At 41.3% G+C, this 22,340-nt stretch overlaps 1 protein-coding gene across 2 annotated transcripts in view; it reads right to left on the reverse strand.

The window, feature by feature from the left end:
- Positions 1-22,340, reverse strand: part of SETBP1 (SET binding protein 1) — a 357,459-nt gene that overhangs the window by 14,305 nt on the left and 320,814 nt on the right. For both annotated transcript variants that reach the window (XM_023531407.1, XM_023531413.1), the window contains exon 5: positions 11,600-11,770. In XM_023531407.1, coding sequence (XP_023387175.1) covers positions 11,600-11,770 — 171 coding nt within the window. The remainder of the gene's footprint in view (positions 1-11,599; positions 11,771-22,340) is intronic.

A 22,340-nucleotide genomic window follows, 5' to 3' on the forward strand; every position in this document is an offset into this window, starting at 1 on the left:
CCATAGGTCCTCGGAAAATGGAGACATGTATATATTATATATTAATTATCTAACACCAAAAACAAGACGGAGAGAGAAAGAATATGAATGGTCTTTTCATTGTTGAACATTTGGATCAGAATTATAGTAGTTTATTGTGGAGGAGTGGTCATATGCTCTCTTGGCAAATATCTGTACATTCAAGTTCTGAGAACTATACCAGTAGTTTTTTTTTTTTTTTTTTTAAATTTACTGCTTTCCATTTTTTTCCCCCAACTATAAGCTTGGACAGACTCAAGGCCGAAAATACTCCTTCCTCAATTTAAGATTTGACAATTTAACAGGAAAAAGCTCATTCATCATCTTTCCCTTTTAGAGACCATAAATTATTGGCTCATATACTATGTGGCTTGGATTCTAGGAAAAGTTAGTATAAACAAACCCAAGTTACAATGCATGGAGTAAGGGAGTGAGTCATAAACAAAACACAGACATATGCTCTCATATAAATAAGGGCCTGGATCATCGGCTTCCCAAAGTCTGCTTCCCATTAATTACACAACAAAATGAACTTTCCATATGTAAGCCCAAATCACTTAACTCTGGCAACTTGTATGAGACAAAGACCAGGACTGTAGCTCTTTAGGCACTAACTAAACTGGATTCAAAATAAGGTAAATCATCTCAAAATATCTCCAGGTATCGGAGGGCATGAAAGTCCTTTAGAGGAGTGTTTTTGAGCATTGAAACTCCAGCAAGCAAGGAACACCGCTTGAGGTTGGTCTGGATCCCCTGCTGAATTTAAAGCTAATATCGGGCTTACTGTCTTTTGTTCTGAGCTCTGTCATCTTTATGGAGCAAGCCCTGGGTCCAGGCCACACAGGGTGTTCACAGACATTGCTGGGATCATTGAACAGTTGAAATTCCCTCCATCAGTACCTTTGCTCTGTCTTATGAACCCGTCCACTGGTAGCACAAAGTCACATTTCCTCACCGTGTGTGAAAGCTACCTGGTCTCTCTTAGTTTAAAGAGGAACCAAAGAAACAGATGAACAATTCCTGGGGAAGAGGATTCTTCCACAGGTGAAAACCTCTGAGAGGTGGAAGCAGCTGAGCTCTCTCCCTGTGTTGTTTTCAAAAGCATATCTCATAAAACAAACTGAATTAGTTACAAACAACACTAAAATAACATGTCACATTTTAGGAGTCGTGAGTGGGGAAGAGGGGAGAAAATGGGCTTTTATTCTTTGCTAGAGGAGGTTATGTGCGGTTTTCAATACTTCATTTACTCAATAATTATTTTTGTGACACCCACTCGTACTGTATCAAAGATTATACAAAGTAAGTGGAATGAACCATTTCTGTTTTCATATGAATCTAAGGAGAAGAGGAAGAAACTAACATTTTTGATGGATCTACAGTGCAGTCTGCAGAATTTCACATATTTCCTCATTTAACTGTGATAGCAAATACACAAGGACATTACTATCTGTACAGAACAGAGATGAAAACTGAGACCTCAGAGGTTAAATCATTTTTCCAAGGGCACACATCTAAGAGGTCATAGACTCAAGGATTTAAGCAAGGGCTTCCCTATTTCAAAGTCAGTTTCATACCAGTTTTCCTTAAGAAAGCAAAGAAGACAGGGAGCTAGATAAGGAATGAGAAAAACCTGGATTTCCCTGTTAATTTTCTGCTGTTAAATGCATTGGAGTGCCAACTTTCTCTCATAAAAATTTCTCTCAATTTTGTAATCTCTAAGGGCTCTTCCAACCCCCAAATTCCATAATTAAATGACACAAGATATTACTACAGATTGCAATGTTACTTCTGCTAGATTATGCATTTTGCACATTGTTTGGATCCTGTTGCTTTCTCTGGTTCAAATTCCGTTAATGGTTTCCTATAGGGAGACAGACAGTCTCATACAATGAGTGAAGTTGGACTGGATTATGAAGGAAGGTAGCGGGGACGAGGGGAGGACCTGGAAAACTAAAGAGAATATGGCCCATCTAGTTGACAAATGTTATTCTGTATCAATCCGTTGTTGCCATTTAAGAGCACAAAGTGATATATCAGACAGTCTGTGTCAAAAAGCCATAAATCTCGATTATCCTGTAAATCTTCTGACATTTACAAGATGCCAATTAATTTAAAAAAAAAAACATGAAACCCTTTGTAGTTCAATCAAAATACAACTGCAGACAGCTATTGGTCCATGGCTGCCATTTTGTCACTGCCTTTCAGAATGTTCACCACGTCTCATTCTAGAATTTCAGGAACACCGTAACACCATGTTCTGACTCCAAACCTTTCTTCCAGCCTCGTCTGTTATTTCCACATTCACTCTCTGTCTCAGAGATGTTGTAAACTTGTCCCTCCTGTTTCTGTCTGCTTATTGACTTTGAGTCATCCTTAGATGAGGCCATCTCAAGGCCATCTCAAGTCTTCTCTTCCCAGATCACCTATCTCACTGTCTTCTGAACTCCCGTAGCAGCATTCAGTTGGAAATTAATGACTTGTCGATTGCTAAATTCTAGCTCTGTTAATATCTGAGATTATTATTTACTCCATTTATTTTTTCATATTATTTGGTCATCTCATGTTTTGAAGTCAGGCCTTCCCAAATAATATGAAAGTTCCCGTAGGGCAGTAAGTATAAGTAATCTTATACTTTCATGTATCAACATTACAGGTGCTTAAAAATATTTGACAGTTGCTAACAAAGACTTATAGAAGTTCCAGTCAGATGAGCTCCATGTAGCAGTTAATAGCCTCACGGGTAGGGAGGTTTTGTGCCCTAAGATAAGGGTATTTGGAGGGTGGAGTGAGGATAACACTTCTAAAGATAGTTAACGGATGTTATGATCTGAGTCATAACATGACTAAATTGTGACTTAACATGATTACATCATAACATGCCGTGACTGACATCATTTTTGACACGAGAGGAGTCATAAAAGTGATATACTGTTTTAAGTATGTGATTGGTGTTTTGATCTGCTATTTCATTTTTTTTCCACCACTGCCTAAAAGGCAGACATTATTTTTCCCATTTCACTGATGAAGAAACCAAGACTCAGAAGTCTCACTTAGACTCTGAGACTTACCTAAGGGAACAAAGAAATAAATACTGCAGGATGTACAACATCCCTGATCCCAGAATCCAGTTTCCACTATACATTTGTGTGGTAGCCAGAAAGGTTTCCCGGTTCCTAATCAGGTAATATTTTAATTCCGTTCTCTCTAGGCTCAATCTCCTCATCTGTGACATGAAAGGGTTTGCAGAGGTCCCTTCTGGTCTATTCTAATCCAGTCTTATCTGGTCAATTCCAGTTGAAGCAGCAGGAGAACTGGATCCCCTGGGAGGATACTCTGGTATTACTCCAGTGGCTCCAAGAAGGAGAATGATGAGGGCTGACGGATGAGTGTTATTACTTTCTGTCTTTCTGTCTGTTGCTTTCTCACATCTGGCTCACAATGCTTACTCTATTCTCTCTCTACTGCCTCTTTTTCTCTCTGTCTCCTTCTCTCTGTCTTTCCTCTCTCATAGATTGACTATAGCCTGCCTAGATCACTAAAGATCATTCTTAAAAGACAGTCATTACACAGTTCTTCCATGTTGCCTAAGGCCATTTCTGCAGCAATGAGCAGGAAAGACCTCACCCCACTTCTCAACAGCTGGGCTCAGTATGCCGACTTCACCGGAACCAATAAGTTTTTCAAAAACTCTCCATTAATTACAGGAAACCCAAAGTACTGTCCCCCCCTTCTCATTAACACAGTTGCTTTCAGTTGCCACTAAATTATCTCGCCACCATTAAACCAACAATCTAATTAGACTTCTGGAAATGGAAAGAGCCAGTGAATAAGGCAGGCAAACCACTATCACAAAACCGATCATAAAATATTTCTGCCCTTTCGTTCTTGGCTGCATAAAATCTGCACCTGGATGAGCTTCTTTTCATCCTTTCACATTTATAAAGAATATTTGATACAACACGAGTATCTTAATAGACATTGCTTCACGTATGGGAGGTTTTCTCTCCTGCATTTCAACCGAGCCTGGAGACCTCATTACAATAATCGCACCTGACTCCCCCTGAGCTGATACCTCACAGCCAAACCTCCCACAGGGCTTCAGTGGAGGTGTGAATGATACTATCACTGAGAAGAAGATAAAATGTATTATTATCATTACTCTATTTTTAAGAGGATCTGACTGTGGCAAGAGGTGGTTGGGAACGTAATCTGTAGGAAGCATTCTGAGAAGATAAATTGAGTTAAACTCACAGACAGACTTTTAAACCTGTTATTAAACCTCCTGTCTTCCCTAAAATCTGAGCTCTGGAGAGAAAAAAATAGTTAAATCAAATCTTGACTTATTTATTGGGTGTCTACTATGCACTCAACACCATACGAGGTTGTTGACACCCAAATACGATTATAGGTTGTTTAATAGCTGTGCTCCTGGCTTTTGCTTCTCTTATCATCATCCCATATAATCCAAGTTTCCAGAAATTCATGTGATACTCGGTACTTACTGAATGAGACAAAAACTACATAGGAAATGATCGCCGCCCTCCAGAAACCAATACTCCAGCCACAATGCAAGATGACCACATATAAAATAAAGTACACTTAGGCCAATGCAATCTCCAGCTTTCCACCAAGTGACTCATATTGAAAAATCCCATAGAACTTTCGAGTGAAGGGAGACACAAGCTTCTCCTTCTCTGAATAAACACATACTCATGTACTGTGCTGTGTATGCATACCATATAGGCTGACTCTTTAACTTGACAATAATCTTCCCTCAGGATATTCTGGTGGATTAGCCAGAAGCTGGTCTGCCATTACTGAAAAAAGAATTCTGGAAGCCCCAGAGGTCCCTCTCGGGTTGCTCCCTGTGCTCAATGTTCCCAGGATGGTTAACTGTTTTCTGGTGCTGATGTGGAAAATAAGGCAAAGAATTGACTCTCAACTCTAATGAATACAATGCTAGAGTACGTCTTTTCATGCATCGGATGGTTTTGCATAGGAAACACTTGTTCAATGCATTTTGACCAATATTTAATGAATATCTATTGTTTGCCCACTCAGTGCTAGGTGCTGGGCTTTTAAAGTTGAATTAAGTCTGACAATAGGAAAGTGGACAGTCCAGCAGGGGATGGAGGCATGAGCACAGACACTATTAAAGGTAGAGATGAATGATCAATGGGCTTATGGGGAGCTGTATGGCACAGAAAATGTGGTATGCAAATTGGACAAGGGATGGTTCTCAAAGTGCGTGTAAGGGAAGGCTTCTTAGAGTTAAAGGCACCTATGCTGAGTCTTAAAGAATAATCATGAATTAGTCATCCAGATGGGTTGAGGGGTGGGTGAGGGAGAGAGGAACATTCCAGGGTGAAAAGCAGAAATAGCAACAATAATAACAACAACAATAGCAGAGGCAAGATTAGCATTCATACTCTTCCTGTGTGCTAGGTAGGCACTCTGCTAAGATTTTCACATCCTTTCATATCTCATTTATTCTGTACCACAATCCTCTATACTAGGTGGTACGCTTTCCCCCATTTTACAGATGTGAACACTGAGGTGTGAGATCATTTAGCTGGTAAGTACAGCTCTGAGATTTCGATGCAGGAGATCTGGAGCAAGAACACATGCATCCAACCATAGCATTGCATGGCCTGTGTGTGGTGTTAAGAAAAAAGGGCCAAAACTTAGAAACGAGGCAAATGGAAGGCTGCATGTCCTTTTGGAGTCTTACTGTATCATTTTACAGGATTCACTATCGACATCCACTACTGATTAAAAGGCCCAGACTCTGCCTGGTAAAAGGATAACTTTTAAGTTTTTGCCAAGAAAAGATGTAAATGGTTTCTGCCCAGTAGAAAAGACCAGCTCAGAGGTTATGGTTTGATTGCCCATTAGGACATTAGCTGAGCAACTGCTTGATGTTCTTTCCCTAATGCCTGCATTCACATAATGCTGTCCCTCCACTTGTTCTATGGACCAGCTTTATCACCACGTTGGGTTCCTCATCAAAGTTCCACGACTCTTTGAAACGAGTTTATATAGTTTTTTGAAAATTACACTCTGCTTCGGGGCGAGGGGCTTTCCAAAGAAGTCTGGTGCCGGCTGACATTTCCAAGGCAAGGGGATTGGAGGAGAAGGCAGAAACCAGATTCTGGAGAGTCTGGTGTGTCTCTGGATGTCTACAGCCTTGGCCATGGGCTCGGCTCAGCTGCGCTAGGATGTCCAGATTAAATTAGGAAAGAGCTTATTTTGTCCTTTTTGGGCAAACACAAAAATAATTTCTGGAGGCTTTTCAGAAAGCCTTTGATGAGGTCTTCAGGGAGGCAAAGAACTTCTAATCCTTCAAGGTCACTTCATGAGGCCTTTTCAGGAGCCTCACATTCAGCTCAGCTCCCAGAGCAAACAGTCATTCTGTGCTGCTTCAAAATAGGTTTATAAGTAGCACTTTCCAGACAACTTGAATAATTTGTTTCTAAAATAAAGTTTTATTTTCTCTAGATCTTTTTTTAAGGTTCTCTACTGTGTATTTTAAGTGATTAGTCTGGACTTGTAAGAATTCATTTTACAATTTGGAGACTTCTTCAGTTTGTATACTTATGGCCTTTGAATGTTCCAAATCCTATTAACTTGCACATTTACTTGCTCTGTTTTGGTTCTTTTGAAAGACAAGACTTTTGGCTGAAGTGACCTATTATTTTGGTTAGGAGTTTCAGATCATGATTCCACATAGTACAAAAAGCAAGTGAAATAAATAATTTTATAAGTCTTAAATTCCTGTTCACTGCTTTTTGCATCTGTATATTATTTCATTATTTTGGGCCCCTTAGCTGGTTAAGAGCAAATTCAAGCATCCGAGAATTTGGGAGTTAGAGGCAATTTTCACAATCATTTCGTTCCAGCTACTAGACTACTGGATTTCATTCTGATTCCATTAGAATTAAGAACCTGTTCTTTTATTTGTAAAGGTAATTTTTCAAGGTTAAGGTTTCACATCTTGATTATAAGCATCCATTAGTTCTCACTGGGCTGATTGTTTGGTTAATAACTAAATGATTTACCTAATATCAGTCCTTGACTCAGAGCAAAATGTCTAAAAATTTAATAGACTTGTGAAGCTTAAATATTTCCACTTACTCATAGGCTCTCGCAGTTTTAAAGGCAGATCATATAGTGTGAAGAATAATGACTTAGCCTGGATACAAAACAGATACAAATGAAGTGCTATGCTCAGCCTGCTTTCTTCTTATCTCTTACTGGGCTACACCATGAGCAGTTGAGATTTGGTGATATCGACATTGACATGTGTCTTTTTTTCTCCTTGGATTTAAGATGAGAGACTATTGGTATTTGCGTGTTTGCAAGAGATAGAGAGAGAGACAAAGAGACAGAGAGAGAGAACAAGAAGAGAACAAGAAGGATATGATTGCTTGTTTTTCCATCATTCCTATTCTAGACTTTCAGGTGCAGAACCCTAGAGATTGTTTTCTTGGTGTTTCACTAAATGAATTCCTCTAAAATTTGTAGTCTACTTAACAAAGGAGTCTCATCTTAAATACAAAGAGGGGGGCATGTTTCAGTAGTAATATCATACATTCTCGACACGTTGCATGACCTCCTGAGAAGTTAGCTCAATAGGCAGACAATCAGAAAAATTTGCCCGACTCATTCAGGTATAGATTATCTGATATGGTTATTAATTATTATTGGAACAGCGATAGAAGTTATTTCAAATTATGCAGCGCTTTGAAAAAACTTTATTGAAGCTTTTACTGCATTAGCCCTAATTACTCAGAATGATAATGCACTGCTCCCTGAATCAGACCTCCTTCTTTGTGCCGGGAGACTGCAGTTGATCAATAGCGATTGAACGGTTTGATCACAAAGGCTGACCTGCTTGAGCACCAGTGGCAGCCACTGCCATCCCTTTCTCCCAGTGGTTCAAACTGACATGTTCTCAAGTCCGGCCACCCTTTCCTGCTGCTCCCCTTCCACCTCACCCTCTAAATCAATAACTTCATAATCTGCATGCTTCCCAGACTTTGAGAAGCTAAAAACTTGCCTTAAACAAAACAAAACGAAACCACACACGCGCGCGCGCGCACACACACACACACACACACACACACACTCTTGAGCTAGAAAAGACATTTTTTAAAACCTCTCACCTGCCTTCATTTCTCCGACATTATAATGTTTATAAAATAAAATGGGAGATGTTTCTTCTTTTTTTATTTTGTCAAAGATCACCTGTCTGAAAAAGTACCGGTAGGACTATAGACTGATTAACTATTTGGCAAATATTTACCAACAGCCTACCACATGTCTGTCAAACGTCTTCCGTTTGATTATTAAGCAGTTCTGAGATCAAGCATGTTTTTCTCAGATGTTTCTCACCGTGTCTCGTTCTGTTGTCGGCACACGGCTACTGCCCTGCAATCATTCATTTCACTCAGTGCTTATCTACTAAGCATCTGCTATGTGTCAGGAACTGTACTAGACACTTTAGCATCCAGTATTTTAAAATGAAAGAAATTTCTAAAAAATTGAATTTTTCAGTTTTTTTTTTCATTTCAGTAAATAATTTCTTATTTTTGCTTTCTAAGCCACTTAGTTTTACTGTTCTTTCCTTATCCCCCGCCCCACCCCGCCCCGCTCCATGCACTTGTCTGGGTCTTCAAACCCATTCTTTAGAAATGCAGACCTTTTGAAAAATAAATTAATTTCTGTACACAGCAAGAAGTAATTCTAAATTACCTTGCTTATAGGAAAAGATGAATAAGCGGACTGACTCTAAAGAAAACAAAAAATAAGTGAGTTGTCTCATCAGAAATGTATATGACTAATGCACAAGCACCCAACTGAATGAAATCAAACCCAGAATGATTTATTAACTGTCTACTGTGTGCCTGAGATGGTTAAAGCTTGCTACCCCCATCAACTTAGGAGTTCCACTCACTGTTCTCTAAAAGAAGTAGAGTCCATAGCTACAGAGAAAGAAGTCTGCCTTTGGTAATGTTGGGCCTATGACCGAAGTGAGATTCCCCAAGAAACTAAGCTGTAAATCAAGAAATTGGGTTCCAGTCCAATTGCATGACCTCAGGCAAATCTCTGAATCATGTGTGAAACAGGGCATTGGACAAGAGCCAAGCCTGGGGGACCCTAACTCTCTCCAGTTTGTGGGAAGCTGTGTCTCTGTGGGGAGCAGAATCTTAGGAAGGTCTGGCCTCCTACACCTGGGGTAGATCTCTGGCCTGTTTTCCCCCAAAGGTTCTGCTCAGCAGCCTGAGACCCGGAAATGGACCAAATCTGTGAAATTCTCACGAGGGTCTCAATGTCGCACTATCCAAAATAAACAGCCCCTTCCTGAACCCTGAACCAGGAGAACTTTGGCTCAGCTCTGATTAGCAGAGAGGCAGGTTTAAAAGTTTAACCCCACCTGCTGTTTCTACACCCCTCTGGCATATTTGTAAATTGCTGAATGCAAATAGAGGAGGCAAGCCCATAGAAGGCTGGGATCCCAAGAATGAGTTCTCTTACACTGACTAGAAAGAGTTCAGGGGGAAGAAAATGGGGGACCACCTGTCTTTTGCCCCTGGGAAATATCTGCTCGGCAAGCAAAGGTGGAAACACGCAGGCTAATTTCTAAATCCATAAAGGGAGGTCTCCAGAGCTTAACCGACAAGGTCGAATAAGCAATTTTCTGGGTGAGTAGTGCAGACGTTGGCCCAAATCTTTCACTCCAGCCCAGTGATGACTTCCCTGAGTTGCAGGCAAGGCACCAGTTCTCACTCCCAGGACTCCGCCCACGTTGCGTCCTCTGCCTGCACGCCCTCCCACGAGGGGCTGCTGATCCATCACGCCTCAGGGGCAGCCTCTTCCCCACTCCTCTGTGGCTCTCCCTCCTCCCGTCTCTTCTTGTACTTATCACTGCCATTATTTACCTGGCATTTCCCCCAAAACTTTTCATTTCATACCTCGCATGTGAAAGATGTGAAGATTTATGATCATATTTGAGAGATGATCCCATTCCTTCAGAGCAAGATTTCCCAAATGGCTGGGGAGAACACCATTTCCAAAGAGATGTTAAGAGTTATTTCCGGAAAAATGGGTTTTGTGGTCAAATAAGATTGTGAAATTCTACATCTCTCCCTCCTGGACCCTCTCAGTGAACACTGGTCAATTAAAGGTTCTGAACAGCCCTGCTGAAAGCAAGCAGGTGAAATGCAGTATTTGCCACACTCATTTAACTATGAAAACACCTTTTATCACAAAATACCTACTAATATTTTGCTGAACTCGCTTTAGGAAGTGTCCTTCCAATTATTTCTTTCTGTTATTTCAATTAGGCTCATTTTCTAATTACCAATAATTACTCTGAAGGAGGTAGGTATGTAGACAAGTTGAGTTCTCTGCTCAAAGCAACCTGCTGCATTAGAAGACGAGTCTGGAGTGAATATCAATAATGAGTCTCTCCTCGGGCTTCTAATCATAATAGGCATTTCTAAATACTACAATATGCTTAACATTTACCAATGCATGAATTTGACAAATGTTTATGGAATGCGCCCTCGTTCTGTGCGCCATGGAGATAGCAAGAACCTAAATCATAGATTCTACCTCTGAAGTACGTACAATTCTGTTATGAGGAAGAAGTCAGATAGAAGACATTTCTCACTTAGCCTATGAGTGGGTGATAAATGCACATAGAGACACTGGATGCTGCAGGCATACAAAAGAGGTGTGACTTGCTGGGCCTTGAAGATCAGCAGGATGTGAGCAGGAATTGAGTAAGCCTGTCCTCAGAGAAAGGTGTTAAGCCAAGTCCAAGGCCTCCTTTCCTCTGAGCAGGTATGAGTGTGGCACAATTGGGGCTGGTTCACAGGGACTTGTGAGAGATTATACGGGAAGTAGAGGAAGGCAGAGCATCTGGGATGTCCGAATAAAGAATTTATATTTTATCAATTGCCAGGGGAAGAGTCTTGTGACAACTGGGGGATTCGTGACATCACGGGGGTAGAATGAATCAAGGCCTCAGGGAAACTCTGACGCTGTCCCCCAACCCTGGAAAGGTGGTGAAATGCAGTGAGTGGGCACACGGCTTTAGGAGCCAAGTTGGAATCCCGACTGTCCACAGGTCCCTGAGTCACGTTCCTTTACTCTTAGCTTTGTCTTCTGAAATGAAGACACAAGTATTTACTTCACAGAGTTCTTTTGTGAGTTACATGAGATAACACGTACAAGGCCCTGGATGATGCAGAGATTCATAGTTATTAAATCTTGATAAAGAGTAATGGATACTGTTATCATTCAGTTGCTACTCACTGGACTGGTGTTGGAATAAACTGGAAAGCTTCTATAGGAAGACTTTTGCTTCTAGGTTCCGAGCTGACCTCCTTCCTTTCTTAGACCTCCTCCCACCTGAAAAATCCAGTGCTGAAACAGTCCACGTGCTCGGTGTCTATGAGAGGTCAGCTAAACAGAGCACTCTTCTCACCCGTATCCCACGGCACGTTCCCAGCGGGCCTTCTCCGAGCCCACCTTCACTGTGGTGAACCCGACGCATCTAAAAAGTGCTCACCTGCATCCGAGGTTGCTGCAGACGCAGCAAGAAGAGATAACACGGGGGTAGGTGGAAGGGAGACACTGTCGACTGCAGCCGGCTTCTTCCTGGTCATCATGGTGGACGAGGAGCCCTCGTTCTTACTATGCGTTACCGTCTGGTCCACTTTTAAGTGGGGACTTGGCATCCCTAGAAAACAAGAACCCCAAAGCCTGCGGTTACTTTGAAGGAGCAGGAAGAGAGACAACATCAAAGCTGAAAGCGATCTGAGGAAATTGTCAAATGATCTGACCTCCTTCTGATACAAGAATGAAATTTTAGAATGTTTAAAAAAAAAAAAATGAGCATGACTGGTTTGGGTTTTGTGGCTGAGGTTAATCGTGATGGCATTCCAGGTTGGCTGCCCAGAAACGGATCGGGGCACAGGCCTAGTGAAGCAGCATAATCCTCCTTAGACATGTCGGGTTCACCTTCGAGCACGCTGTGCCTTCCAAGGATCAAGAAGCCCATCTCTACAAAGATTGTGCTGTGTGTTGTGTGCTGTGTGCAGTATGATAGGGAAAGGTGGACTGCACCCTCGTGAGGCTTCTCATCTCATCCGGCCGGGGAAATAAGATGAAGTAAGAAGAAAAAAGTATGGGCTTTTTTATGTGTGTCACTCCTCCTAGGTGCTTGGAGAGTTCTAAAGAGGTAGGAATTCATGTGGGAAGAAGAGAGAAAGGCTTTTCAGAGCTCATGCTAGAACAGTAAGGATAGGGAAAAGGCATATGTTGTCATAGCTGGAGAAATGAAGATGATCCAGATGAGAGACCAGCCTGCTGGAGGCGGAAGATGCACTGTGGGGACTGGTGTGTAACAACAATCGTTAGGCTAAGTGAGAGCTGATTTGGGGGCTTTTGAGTGTCTGGTCATAATAAACATCATAAGTCACATTCTTATGATGCTGAAAAGCCTGGGTAGACTCATGAGGTGCCTTTGTAGGGAAATTTACTATACAACAAATTGTAAGAAGAGCTATTCTGAAACCATGTTTCCTCGGCTTGAATCCAGGCTTTCTTACTTTCCAGCTGTGTGTTCACGAGCAAGTTACATAACCTCTCCAAGCTTTAAGCTTCCTTAAGCGTGCAAATGGGATGGAACGCCCTCGCAGGGGTGCTTGGGAGCATCCATGAACCAGTCTATGCAAAGTGCTTATGACAGTGTCTGGCAAATAGTCCATGCTACGTGTTTCCCATTATTATTCCTATTATTGCTACTATCACTATTAGAACCTGCCGCTTCATCAAGCCCAACTGAAACCAGCCAGCAAAGGCTCAGTTCTCTTCCCTGACATGGCCAAGGATTTCTAGGTCCCTTCTACATCTTCAGCTGCAAAAAAGTGACTCTCCAACTCATCTGAGCCTAAGTCCAGAGGCTCGGGGTGACTAAATCCATCCCAAATGGTCACCTCTTCAGAGTTTTCTCATCTGTAGGCTACATGGCATTAGTAACAATGACACATGGGGGTTTATCACAGTAGTTCTTGACCCTTTATTTCCCCGCCCCAACCAATTTGAGTGGACAGTCCTCTCTCAGAGCAAAGTCATCCTGCTGCCACCATGAGACCAACTCACTTGGGCCTTAGGACAGCCTTGTGAAACACAGTGTGTGGAGGTTACTATTTTCTTAACTTTACAGATGAAGACAACACGTTTCTGAGAGGTAAAGAGAGAACTGACTAAACTCACACAGCTCTTAATGTCCGAGCTGAAGTTTTCAGATAGCCAGATGCCAAACCTAAGGATCACCTCGCTCTACCTGGCCACCTTCTAACACCTGCCCACGACCATAGTCTACCGACAGCACATCTCTTTCTGGGCGTGCAGAGGCCCCAGTATCTCACCTGGAGGAAGCACCTAAAAAGCCACCTAAGTAAGAAAGTCCATGCTGACATTTTCATGTCCCTTCTACTACCTTCCTCTTACTCTTCATCCCAGTCTCCGAAACTCTCAGTCCAGATGCTGTGAGGAACAATATCACTTAGGCCTTTTATGGATTTTATATCTCATAGCATTTTGACAGTGGAGGTAGACACATTAAGTTTCATAACAGAAAGATTGCAAACCACAACCATCCAGAAATCAGGAAGTGCAGTAAATGTGTATAGCATGTCCCTTTTTAACATATGCTGGTGTGCCAGGGATAGATGAGAATACACATAGAACATATGTAAAATGCACACGGAATCATCCATAAGAAGACACATCCCAACAGTTAACAGTGGTTATTCTGAGGAAGAAAAGTACAGTGGAGATTGCTGAGGCAGGCGAAGTTTACTCCTTAGCCTACCTTTTACTCCTTAGCCTACTTTATTGTTAATATTTTTAAAACCACAAGCATATATTAAACACTTTTTCCACTGAGAAAATAAACATACTTTGGGAAAAATCTAGAAGCCTACCAGAGCATGGGCATTGGGGAAGATTGATGTGCTGCTAACAAATCTGAAGTGGGGACAATAGGCCTGAGTCTGATGAAAATTCCCCACTTGGTACTCTGTGGCAGAGGTCCCCAACCCCTGGGCTGTGGATCGGTACCAGTCTGTGGCCTATTAGGCCCCAGGCCACACAGCAGGAGGTTAGTGATGGGCGAGTGAGCGAAACTTCACCTGTATTTGCAGCCGCTCCCCAGCGCTAGCATCACCGCCTCAAATCATCAGGCATTAGATTCTCATGGGAGCACGGGTCCCTGATGCTACAAAGGTTGGGAACCGCTGCTCTGAAGGACCCCAGATCCAGGTGTACTTTCCACAGCACACCTCTGCCACGCTAACCTGTCCGAGTGCTACTGGATAACAGCTCCTTTGGAAAAACTCACCGATATGTCAACTTTGTACCTGTGGATACAGGTTGGGCAGGTAATTCTTTGGTCAAATTATGACACACTCAGGGAATGAGCCATAAACAGGATTAGCAGGTGGATATTTAACTCTCACTAGGGAACAAACTGATTTCAAATCATTTTAGTTGTACCCATTTTCATGCAAATGTTCACAATCCAAATTAGTCTCAGTCCACATCATTTCATTAAAGTTGATCTGATCATACCTCTATTGGGCATACTTTGCTACTCAAGTGTTTACGTTACGGAATACGTTAAAAGTAATAAAATGATACTTAAAACACTATAATTCAGATTGTCACGATTTAGCTGTCTTAAAAACCCTAGATAATTTAGGGTTTTCTATTATCGTACTGTTTGCTAGCTGCCATCCAACGAATGTGAAAACAAATTGGAAAAATTTAAAGAGCCCTGATGTTTTCTCAGACATTATTGGGCTGTGAAAGAATTATGAAACACTCCAAGAAATAGTATACATGAGCAAGAATACAAGATATGTTTCAAACAAAGGCTAACCTAACGGCATTTGTAATCCACAAAATCTGTGTGAGAGTTAGTGGAGGTCTCCGGAGACTTGGAATGGGTGACTTCTTGGGAGAGAGCCTCAGGCAGGCTGGCCAATGGAAGTCTCCGTCTCCCTTCATCCCAGGTGGCAGCTGATGCTCCATGGAGAGGTACCCAAGTGACCAAGGTAAATGTGAAACAGACTGGAAGCAAGTTCTCACAAATGCTGAGTGAGGGCAGGGTGGTGGGACATTTGGAAATGTCCCATCATGAGCCTGGCTTCTCCTTCTCCGTGGGAGGGAGATTTTTAAGGCTGGAGATTGATTATAAAGAAACCCGATATAGCATCGTACTGACTGGACCACAGAGCTGTTCAAACTGAGTGAAGATGAGGCATGAGTGAAGATGAAAACGCTTTAACATCACTATGTTAAATGCAGACACAGACGGTACGATGAGCACACCTGGTAGATGTGTTCGGAGCATCTCCAAACACCAGCACAGGACAAACTGCACTGTGGCTCGCTTATTTGGAGGCCAGCTCATTTTTAAAGGCGGAAATAACAACGCTAATAACTTTGTGGATCCAACAGCTGTTCATAATTAAAGACAGAGCCAAGAGGAAATAAAAAATTGTTAAACCTATATAAAAACATTCTGCTATAACCCGCTGACCTCTATTGATACATTTTTTCCCAAAGTCTTTGAAACTGTGCTACAGCCTATTGAGGGACAGTCACTCATTTTCAAAGGTAATTTCTCATAGACCACTTATCCCCTCAAACCTTTACCTGCGCACTGTGTTTGCATTAGGGACTTGATTTATGGATTCCTACTCCTCTGACACAGAAGCTCACTTCCTGTTGCCTTGGTTACTTAGAGCTCAGTTCAAGGTTAAAGTACTCCCAAATCAAAATCAGTGGCAGGAGCTGCATCTAGCGGCCAGGTTATTGACTGCCCCAGGATGTGAAAAGGTCAGAGACCAAAGCACTGTTTACTGCCTTAAGGGTGAGTCAATAGCTTCGATATTTTGATTCCCTTTCTCGAAGTAGTAGTTGCTGTTCAATTACCTCTTCCCCAGGTTGCTCAAGTTCACAGGGGTCATAGAGGAAAAGCAGGCTCTGATGGCTGATTTTCCCAGGATCCCTCTAATGAGCTCTGTGACCTTGGATAATAAAAACCAGCTTCACCTTAGAGTAATTATAAAGCTACTTACCTACTTTATCTCATTTTCTTTATGGGGAAAACAAACAAACAAACAAAAAACCTTTGTAGGATGGCTACTATTTATTCCCGTTTTCTAGATGAGAAAATGGAGGCTCAGAGAGGTCATATAACATATCTAAAATTACCCAGCTCGTAAAAAGTGGTAAGAACTAGTTGGGTTCTCGTCTCACAGTTTTTTTTTTTAAATAAAGGGGCTGATGGGAACTTCACCCAGGGATCACAAATAATTAGTTTTGTTATATCCAATGTAGAAAGCAGTATATCTGGAAAATAGTATATGATTAATACAGGCTTGTTGAATACCTTAATTTTTTAATTGTAAGATTTGCAAATGCAGATGTTTCCTGGTGACAAAACCTAGGATGGCATAGTGGGAGAGGCTGATCCACTGGGATGGTTGGTTTCCGCAGTAACCTCCTTAGTCCCCTTGACACAGCCAAATGCAGGGCGTGGCATGAACTGGGGGCATGCTATATGAAGCAGTCAGTGGCTTTTAATCTTGCAAAGAACTTGAACATGCATTATGCTATTTGCCCCTTCATATCTTAGTATCTCTGTGGATATTAAGAGGCAGACGGTGAAAGCCTGAATTCACAAATAAGGAAACTGAGGTCCAGCAGACCAGGTGATTTGCCCAAGCACACATATCCTGTGTGCAGAAGTGGTGCTAAAATCCATGCCTCCTGACTCAACTTGATGTTCTTTCCTTTCCTATAACACACTGACTGTGGGGTGAAGCAGTAAATAACATACTTTTCACAGGAGGAAACTGCTCCTGAAAACTTGATAGTAATTTCCTTTCTCATATACTGGTTGTCTTTTCAGATTCTTCCATTGCCCTTTTTTTCTTGTTTGCACGTGAATGTCACTCATGGCGATAAGAGGGGTATATGTGACAGAAGAAAGTCAATCGGGCAATGGATCCTCTTAAGATTGGGAAATAATATTTTTCTGTGCCAAAGTCAATAAAAATGTTATTTTTGTTGCATCATCTTATTCCTTAATTCAACAAATGTTTTTCGAACGTCTACCATACCAGGGACATGGCACTGGTCAAAACGGTTGAAGTTCCTGTTTTCGAAGAATTACATTCTAATAATCTCTGTGTAGCATAAGGCAGCTGTAACTTATTTTAAGGATACTGAAAGATCTTAAAGTGTTTTTTTAATCATGAAAAGGCAGAGCCTCTGCTACTCATACAGTATCTTAGGGTGAATTAGAAAAAGGCATCCCAACTAGGTGGACAGAGACCAAGGACCCAGATCTTAGAAAAGAGAAGAAACCATTGTAAAAATTAGAAAAAGGCCTGGCTTCCTGTGTACATATTCATCCCCATTGCTAATGGTTTGGAGAGGGGAGCATGGACTAGATTTTAGCCCCACTTTCCCCCTGAGCCAGGCGCTTGTGGACAATGAACACATCACAGGACAAAGAGCAGACAGATGGAACTAAATAGAAAGCTGATGTAACTGCTCCCCTACTTAAAAAAAAAAAAAAAAAAGTAGAGACAATAGAGTGGTTATGTGCTCTCTGAAAAATATAACAAAGGGATTTTCAAAAGGTATTGAGGGAAGAAACAATGCATACATGTAATTAAAACCAATTTAATAGCACAATGCACCAAGCATACTCTTGTTACGTCCTTGGCTCTCGGGTAGTTTAAGAATTTGCTACTGTAATGTACCTGAGGCATGTTACAGGCTTCATCAATAGATGAGTACAAAGGAGCTTCAGCAAAGTAATATCAAGGCAGTTCAGAGTTAGTCCAATTCTTCCCGGGCAACTGAGCCCGAAAGGGGGATGTAACTTGCTTTGCCTAGTGTCACACAGGGAGGATGGCAGAACCAAGACTCTGACCCCGGCCTTATTCTGGGACCGTGTCAGGCCAGCATGTTAGCTTTGTGCTACAAGGTTTACATTCTGAGACTTCACAGAAGCAGTCTTCTGTGCATGCTTGTTATTCTACACACAAAGGAGCTTAAAGACAGACCAAGCCAAAAATTACAGATTTGATCCAAGCTCTAAGACCATTGACCCTGGTAGAGTCTTCTCTAGGTTCTCTCTTATATTAAGGGCTTAGTAGTCAATGTTGGTTAATATGAGCATCTTTTGTAGTGTCTTCCTATTTACCTTTAGAGCACAGAGTCACAGAGCATATCTGCATGGTAATACAGATCGGGATGCTAACTGGGTCACCTTATTTGCATTTTGATTACTGCTTATTTAGAAGCTACGTTGAGAAAAGAGTTTGATATCAGGAGCTTAAGTGTCCTTGGCACTTAAGAGCACAAAGAGCAGACAGATGGCACTGCTCACACATTTATAGAGCATGTGTGTCTATAAATATATGTATAAATAGATAAATGCATATTTACTGGTTTGTGAGAGATCAGTCCAATATGTACTCATCTCTCATGGACATATCTGTAGGAGTCTGGCCATGAATGGATGTTGGGATTATAAATGTGGTTATGAAATCTAATTATTCCTTCAGTGCAATATCATCCACTGTATAGGCACACTCTGTCAGCTAGAGAAGTCAACTTACCATACTTCCCCTTGTTCAGTATTGATTTCTTTATATATGGGGAAGTTGCATTGTTTTAAGAGATGTACTGGGTGTCCTTTCTTCAAACCACCTACTTTTTCCACTATTTCAATTCAGAATGCAAGCACATTGTAATTGCGTGCAGGCACACACATATACACCCAGAATGTGTGCTAGAAAAGCGCTCTTCTTTGCAACAGAAGAGAAAAAAAAATCACAGAAACTCAGACCCATCATTAGATAGATCTCCTAATCTTTATCTCTAGTAGTTCAGTCAGACGAGCTAATACCATGATGATGGCTTTGAAATCTCTTAGGAATTGGAAGAGGAGAAGTGATAGTGATGAACTCCCAGCTAATAAACACAGAGTGCTTATTTCGGCAGAATGATCAATTTCTAGATGTCCTGAGGCTTGTCTGATACAGTTGATTTACTCATCCTCGCTTACCTCACTAATAAAGCCAAAGTCCACCATCAGATTACAGAAGTGCCTAGAATTTCTTAAAGGGGCAGAAGAAAGCTAAGGTAGCATTCATCACATCCCTCTGAGCATCCTTCCCCGCCCACAGTCCTTGAAACCCCAGCTGCCTTCCTCACTGATACTCTGCACTCAATAGACTTTGGGCTAGTACAGCAACACAGACAATTAATTTGTTATCTTGTTAGTGGAAATTTAATGCAATGATCTAAAAGAACTCTTACGTATTGTGATAAACTTTAGTGCCTCCGGGTGGCTCCCCTAGCATTGGGCTCATTTCACATCTCATCCATTATGTAAATGAGATTTGGAAATAGTTGAATTTCACTAATGTAGCTCAACTCTGATGGATTGGGGAGAGCCAGTCCTACTGAAACTAATGAGGTTAAATGCATCTCAACATTTCTTTCTACTTGGTTGATTATGCAAGCCTATGTTCAAGAAATGGGATGCAGTGCATTTTTTTTTCAACAATCCTCTAAGAAAATTTCAGACCCAAAGTAGCCCCAAATAAGTTTGGTTTGCATAATGTCTGTGTTGGTTACAACCGTTACATGGTGCACGAACAAAGCTAATGGACAGTGTGCCATTACATGCTGCAAGACTGATTATACGATTTAAGAGAAAAGGGGAGTATTTTAATAGTTAGGTAACCTCTGTCACCCAGAGGAGAGTGAGGAGTAATTTACAGAAACGGACAATGGGGAGAAAGAGTCCCTGGTGGGACTTGAGATCAGAGAAGAAAACGGTCATTGGGGAAGTTTTGAACTGGCAAAGGAGCTACTACATTTGATTCAAGGATTCACGGGGAGTCGATCCAGTTACTGACCATGTAGTCTTGAGACAGAGATAAAGAATAAGGACGGCTGCACTCTGGATTTTATTTGGAAGACCAAAAAACAGGAGTTCCAAAGACTAGAGGCAGGATGCTATTATACACAAAGGAATATGCGTTTAAGGAGAAGCAACCTCAAACTAGCCAGGGTCATGGAATCAAGAAGGTGAGGATAAGATGCTAGTTCAGAACTGAAAAAAAATCTAAAATTTTTGGCCCTTATTTAAAAAAGAAGAGTTAAAATGGAGGAAAGTAAAAGACATGGGGACAGAAACATTCTTCATAAGAATTAGAATCCAAATGTATTAGCCAGTTATTGAGAACTACCTTACTTACAAGGAAAGGAGTTTTAAGCTGGTGGATAAGACTGTGACCTTGGAGCCAGAAGGCTTTTGGTTTAAATGCCAGCTCTGGCGCTTTACTAGGTATTTGACCTTGTTCAAGTTATTTAACCTCTCAAAGCTTCCGTTTCCTTATTTAAAAAAAAAAAAAAAGGTTTAATAAGTCACCTACTTCAGAGGGCTAGCATGGGGATTAAGTGAGATAATACCTGTAAAATGCTTAGCACAGTGGCTGGCACAGAGAATGTTCTCAGAACAAGCCTGTCAGAAATGAGTACAGGAAACATCAGATATTTATAAGGCTATTAGGATGGAGGCTACCAGATTCTTGACCAAAGGGCTGGAGCTTTAGAGAAGAGATTGCTGGCCAAGTGATCACTCCATCTCTGCCATCCCAACTAACTTCCAACTCTCTGAAAGCTGGAACTGCATAATAAAGTCTGTCAACTTTTCAACATAGCATAAAATAGAATGGCAAGTCTTCAACTTGATGCTATATTCTTAATATATTGTTGGTGGTTGGCAGTAGGACACAGTTTTGTGCTTGTGTTAATTTATTCAGCAAAAGTTTCAGGGCCGACTGTAAACACAGCAACTCCAGGTCCTTAGGGGGACCCTTAAGGTATAAGAAACAGCTCTGTCTTGGGGTAGTCAAATATTTAGCTGAAGAAACAAGATGCGAAACAAGACATCTAAATAAAAATAACAATCTCCCCTGAGCTGAAAACACCACCCACATTCACTTCATTGCATCTGGGGCCATGCTAGAGATTTATTGGGGAGGTTATCTCTAGCATATATTCAGGAATAATAGCTTAAAATGAAATTTATTAACTGTATAACACTCATATACAAACATACATAATTGATCTGGTTGAACAAGAATAAGAATTCATTGTAATATAGATACCATAGTAAAAGTAAAAAGGTAACTAGTATGATCATTTTTAAGGAAGAGTCGCATTTCAAAGTGTTTAAAAGAGTGAGCTCTGAGCTCACATTCTCTGTGTTCAAATCCTAGTTGTATAAGTTACTGGTTGACTAAACCTTGGCAATTATTTAACTTCCCTGTGCTTTAGTTTTCCCATCATAATGAAATCAATGATAGTACCTATCCTCCCTGCCCTAAGTGCGAGGATCCAAAAATAAATCTCTAGCCTCAGAGTGCAGGAGACAAACATGTAAATACTAGTTTTTGTCTCTGATAAGGACAAGGGAGTCCTGCCTAAGAGCCTGAATACACAGGGGAGTGAATGACTTCCCTGCTGGGTCAGGAGAGACTTACCTGAGGAGGTGACACTTCACTTGGGTCTCTAACAATTTGGAAGTATTGGCTCAAAGGGGATGAAAGACATCTCAGAAAGAGAGAGCAGTAGGGGCAAAGACACTAAGCATAAAATAGACCAGCAAGAATTCTGTGTGGTGGGCTGGCAGGTGCTGTGTAACAGAAGACCGGGCCTGGTTCGGGCTGGGAATGGTGCTTGGAGTTGGGATTTTACGTGTAGGTAATGCGAAGTCATGAAGGATTTCCATGTAGACACACAAACGCCCAGCCATGGAGAAGAGGTAGTTTGTTCTGTATGTGTACAGCTTGGATTAGAGGAGACACAAAGCTGATCTCAGTGGGTTTCTGAGAAGGCAGCCAAAAGAAGATGTTTTTAAATCAAGGGTATTAATTGACCTATGGATCTTGAATGGTTAACCAGGATGCCCTACTGTTTACAATTCTACTTGTTCTTTCTTTGTTCCCTTTCCTCTTCCTCAACGTTTATTGGGCAAATTCCACATTAGAAGTTCTCTTCGAAGCACTGTGGGGAAACTGATGAATAAGTTATGGCTGTCACCCTGAAGATACCTAAAGCCATGTTTGAATTGTGTTTTTATAAATGAAATCTTGTTTTGTTCATTTGGACAGCTCACTGTTTAAAGGAAGCTGGAGATGAGG

The sequence above is a fragment of the Pteropus vampyrus genome, unplaced genomic scaffold (assembly GCF_000151845.1).
Source record: "Pteropus vampyrus isolate Shadow unplaced genomic scaffold, Pvam_2.0 Scaffold3, whole genome shotgun sequence".
Lineage (NCBI taxonomy): Eukaryota > Metazoa > Chordata > Mammalia > Chiroptera > Pteropodidae > Pteropus > Pteropus vampyrus.